Consider the following 4,868-nt stretch of genomic DNA (forward strand, 5'->3'; position numbering starts at 1 on the left):
GTCGAGCTAGCACTAGAGGTCCTGGCTTTTGGAAATTCTTGACTCTGGGGTCTCAAGTCTCACAGCCATCTGGGGATTCTTCTATCTCCTAAAGACAACCCTTACCACATTCCCAAGAAAGGGACCCCAGAACTTATATTATGCAAACTAGGGCTCACCTGTGGCTGGGCAATTCTAATGGGAAAAGTTGGGGCAAGTGGGTGTCGTTGGAACTGGCAAAATCTTTGAGTCCACGTGTCTATGACCGTTAGCTTCTTCCTAACTGAGAGCGTTCACGTTTATGGAGAAGGGGACGGTTTGATTCACAGCAGTAAAGGGGCCATCCCCTCCCTGCCAAAGTTCATGGGATGGGGTCAAAAAATTGGAGGGGGTTACTGGGAGATTCAGGCCCAGACTGTACAGTTGGGCGAGGCATGTCTCCCGCAATGGGCATCCCCAGAGAAGAGAGGGCAGGTGGTGCCGCTGTGCACGTGGTGAAAACGATGGGGAAAAGCAGGTAGCAGCCAAGTCACTGTACACTTGGCGACGCTGAGAATGTCTCCTGCCCCACATCCAGGATCTGTGCCCTTCTTCAGAGCTCAGCGGGGGCTTGGGGGTGCGAAGTTCCGTATTTGCCCTTCTGTTCAGGGGTTTCCGCTGGATTTAATGAGCCTCCTACTCTTCTCTCCCAAGCTACGCCATGAGGCAGACGGTGCTGCCGCTGCTGCTCCTGCTGCTGCCGACCGTGTCGCACCCGAGCAAGGCAGAGCCTCTCCAGGAGAGGGTCCCGCTTTTCCGGCTGACTCAGCCTGGCTCCTGGGGCAGCGGCGACAACAACGCCACAAGCTCACCCTGCGAGGGGCTCCCTGCCGCCGGAGCCACGGCCTTGACCCTGGTGAACCGCAGCCTGGAGCGCCTGCCCAGTTGCCTGCCGCGCGCGCTGCGCAGCCTCGACGCCAGCCACAACCTCCTGCGCGCCCTGAGCGCCCCGGACCTCAGCCGTCTGCCGCAGCTACAGGTGCTGACGCTGCGCCACAACCGTGTCGCCGCCCTGCACTGGGGCCCCGGAGGGCCGGCGGAGCTGCACACGCTGGACCTCAGCTACAACAAGCTGGCCGCCCTGCCGCCGTGCCCCGGGCCCGCGCTGCGCGGCCTCCGCGAGCTGGAGCTCTCCGGGAACCCTCTGCAGGCGCTGCCGCCCCGGGCTTTCGCCTGCTTCCCCGCGCTGCGACTGCTCAACCTCTCTGACACCGCGCTGGGCCACGGCGCCCAAGGGGGCATCGCCGAGGCCGCGTTCGCTGGTGTAGACGGATCACCCCTGGCCGCGCTCGAAGTCCTGGATCTCAGCGGCACGTTCCTCGAGCGGGGTAAGTCTGGGCGCCACGCGTCTTCAGCCGGCCTGAGCTGAGAGCCCGGCAGGCCTGCACTCCTCCTCGACGGGTGACAGGGTAGCTCAGAAATAACTCCAGGCTGTCTCACGCCTGTAATCACAGCATTTTGGGAGGCCGAGGTGGGAGGATCACTTGAGCCTAGTAGTTGAGGCCAGCCTAGGCAACGTAGCGAGACCCCATTTCTGCAAAAACTAAAAACTAGCTGGGCATGGTGGCATGCCCCTGTAGTCCCTACTTGGGAGGATCGATGGAGCCCAGGAGTTTGACGTTTCAGTGAGCTACGATGGCGCCACTGCACCCCAACTGCGTGACGGAACTAGACGTTGTTCCTAAGAAAACAAAACTATGCCAGCTACATTGCCCCGGCCCTGTTCAAAGCGCCACGCAAGGATTAACTCCCCGAGTCCTAAGTGGTGGTAACTGTTATTCCCCCCCCTTTTTTTTTTGTTTCTTTTTTATTTGAGACAGAGTCTCACTATGTGGCCCTGGGTAGAGTGCTGTTGCGTCACAGCTCACAGCAACCTCCAACTCCTGGGCTTAAGCGATTCTCTTGCCTCAGCCTCCCAAGTAGCTGGGACTACAAGCGCCCGCCACAACGCTTGGCTATTTTTTGTTGCAGTTGTCATTGTTTTTTAGCAGGCCCAGACCGGGTTCAAACCTGCCACCCTTGGTGTATGTGGCGCCGTAACCACTGTGCACAGGCACGGAGCCATTTTCCCCTCGTTTTAAATAGGAGGGAACCAAAACATGGCGCTGTGAAGTGACTGGACTTGTCTCACAGCTCACTAAGCACTTGGTGCCTCCAATCGGAATCCAGGCATTCTGGGTCCAGAGTCCCAACACTCTAGCCACTCTGTTCTGCCTCCCACCATAGCTGGATAAATGGTGTGGAATAGAGAAGTGAATGCGTCCCTCTGGGGCTGATGAATAGATGAGCTTAGCACTGGACAAGCGCATTTTTGCCTCATGGCTCATTATCAGAACAGTACTGATGTGGGAGTCACGTATATCCTACTGCTCAAGGTCATTCTGGAGGTCTGATTTTCCTCACATCTGCCTCCTGAGGGTTCATGTTATTCTGTGGTGCACAGAGTTATGGCTGCAGATACTAGAATGCTAGGAACTTGTCAAAAAGTCATGCAAAAACTTAAATGTCAACCTCTGGCATGAATCAGTTAATGTGCAGTCACTTAGGCTCAGGGGATGACTTCACTGATTTTTCTACTCAGTTGGCTAAAAGTGCATCTGTTAAGGTTGCACCATTTACTCGAGACACAGAGGGGAGATGAGGATAATGGTTCTCCTGGACTGGGTGTTCTGACTTTGGTTCCCAAGATCAGTTTTAGTATGTGAAAAAAAAACAAAACACTTAATGTGTTTCATCTGTTCCATCGCAAACAAAAAGAAAGAGCAAACACAGGAGCTACAGAGGGGAAGGGCATATTCTCCATTTATTAGGAGAGCTGAAAAGTCAGGTTACTCCTTCCTAACTTACAGTCCTTGGAAGCTCCCCACTCCTCAGGGAGCCATCAGAATGAAGTGTGGTTGGGGGGGGGCGTTTAGCAAAAAGGTGGACATGAAGACAGTGTCCTGGGTTCAAGCCCTGTCTCTGTCCTTTCCCAGCTGGGTGGCCTTGGGCCAGTCATTCCCCTCTCTGGCCTCGGTGAACTGGGATTCTAAGAAAAAAGGGACTGATTATCCCAAGAGCTCTCTTAGCAGAAATGGCCAGGCCTCTGAGATCCCCAAAGCTGCTAACTTTGCCGCTGCTTGGTAAGAACATTCTTTTTTTTTTTTTTCTGAGACAGAGCCTCAAGCTGTCCCCCTGGGTAAAGTGCGTGGCATCACAGCTCACAGCAACCTCCAACTCCTGGGCTAAAGCCAGTCTCCTGCCTCTGCCTCCCAAGTAGCTGGAACTATAGGCACCCAACACAACGCCCAGCTATTTTTTGGTTGCAGCTGTCATTGTTATTTGGTGGGCTCAGGCTGAATTCAAACCCACTACCTTAGGTGTATGTGGCTGGTGCCTTAGCCACTTGAGCCACAGGCGCTGAGCCAAGAACATTCTTCAGGACTCACCTTGCACTGTGTTTGTTTCAAGCCACATTGCCCTCCTGAGTTTGTGCCTTCCTGGGTAGTGGACAGCTTCCCCTCTGTGTTTCAGTTGAGCCAGGTTGGATCAGAGACCTGCCAAAGCTCTCGTCCCTCTACCTAAGGACAATGCCCAGGCTGAGGACCCTGGAGGGCGACATTTTCAAGATGACCCCCAACCTGAAGCAGCTGGATTGTCAAGACTCCCCAGCACTTACTTCTGTCCACACGCCCATCTTTCAAGATACTCCTTGTCTGCAGGTGCTTCTGTTCCAAAAGTAAGTGACTGAGGCACATCTTAATCACAGGACTGATGTTTGTCCATGATGCTGTGTTGAACTTGATAGAACAAAGCAGACCTTAATTTTCCTCCCACTGCTTCTCCAGTGCTCCCTGGGGCTTTGTTATTCCTCACTTTTTTTTTTTTTTTTGAGACAGAGTCTCACTCTGTCACCCTCAGTAGAGTGCTGTGGCATCACAGCTCATAGCAACCTCAAACTCTTGGGCTTAAGTGATTCTCTTGCCTCAGCCTCCCTATAGGTGCCCACCACAACACCTGGCTACTTTTAGAGATGGGATCTCGCTCTGGCTCAGGCTGGTCTCAAATTTGTGAGCTCAGTCAATCTACCCACCTTGGCCTCCCAAGTGTTGGGATTACAGGTGTGAGCCACCACGCCCAGCCATTCCTCACTTTTTAGGTAATCTGCTGGGCAGATCCCCAGATAGTCCACCCAGCCTAATGACCGTGCAACTCAGTCTAGTTCAGAGTAATATGAAAACTCCTATGTATTTAGAGTTTCTTTTAAGATCAGGCTGAGAATTTTTCTTTTATTAAATCATAGCTGTGTACATTAATACTGTCATGGGGTACAGTGTGCTGTTTTTATATACAATTTGAAATATTTTCATCAAACTGGTCTACATAGCCTTCATGTCATTTTCTTAGTTATTGTGTTAAGACATTTATATTCTACATTTAGAAAGATTCACATGTACCCTTATAGAATGAACCATAGGCGTGATCTCACCAATCACCCTCTCTCCACCCATACTCCCCCATCTTCTCCCCTCCCTCTCCCCTTTCTCCCTATTCTTGGGCTATAATTGGGTTATAGCTTTTCTATGAAAGCTATAAATTAGTTTCATAGTAGGGCTGAGTACATTGGATACTTTTTCTTCCATTCTTGAGATACTTTGCTAAGAAGAATATTTTCCAGTTTCATCCATGTAAACATGAAGGAGGTAAAGTCTCCATCTTTCTTTATGGCTGTGTAATACTCCATGGTGTACATATACCACAATTTATTGATCTATTCATGGGTCAATGGGCACTTGGGCTTCTTCCATGACCTAGCAATTATGAATTGGGCTGCAATAAACATTCTGATACAAATATCTTTGTTGTAATTT

At 51.5% G+C, this 4,868-nt stretch overlaps 1 protein-coding gene across 1 annotated transcript in view; it reads left to right on the plus strand.

Annotated features, from left to right (window-relative positions):
• Positions 1 to 679: 679 nt before the first annotated feature.
• Positions 680 to 4,868, plus strand: part of LRRN4 (leucine rich repeat neuronal 4) — a 12,053-nt gene continuing 7,864 nt past the window's right edge. The window contains exons 1-2 of the mRNA XM_003788207.1: positions 680 to 1,346; positions 3,532 to 3,736. Coding sequence (XP_003788255.1) covers positions 680 to 1,346; positions 3,532 to 3,736 — 872 coding nt within the window. The remainder of the gene's footprint in view (positions 1,347 to 3,531; positions 3,737 to 4,868) is intronic.

This window comes from Otolemur garnettii, unplaced genomic scaffold, assembly GCF_000181295.1.
Source record: "Otolemur garnettii isolate 467f Iridium unplaced genomic scaffold, OtoGar3 scaffold00025, whole genome shotgun sequence".
NCBI lineage: Eukaryota > Metazoa > Chordata > Mammalia > Primates > Galagidae > Otolemur > Otolemur garnettii.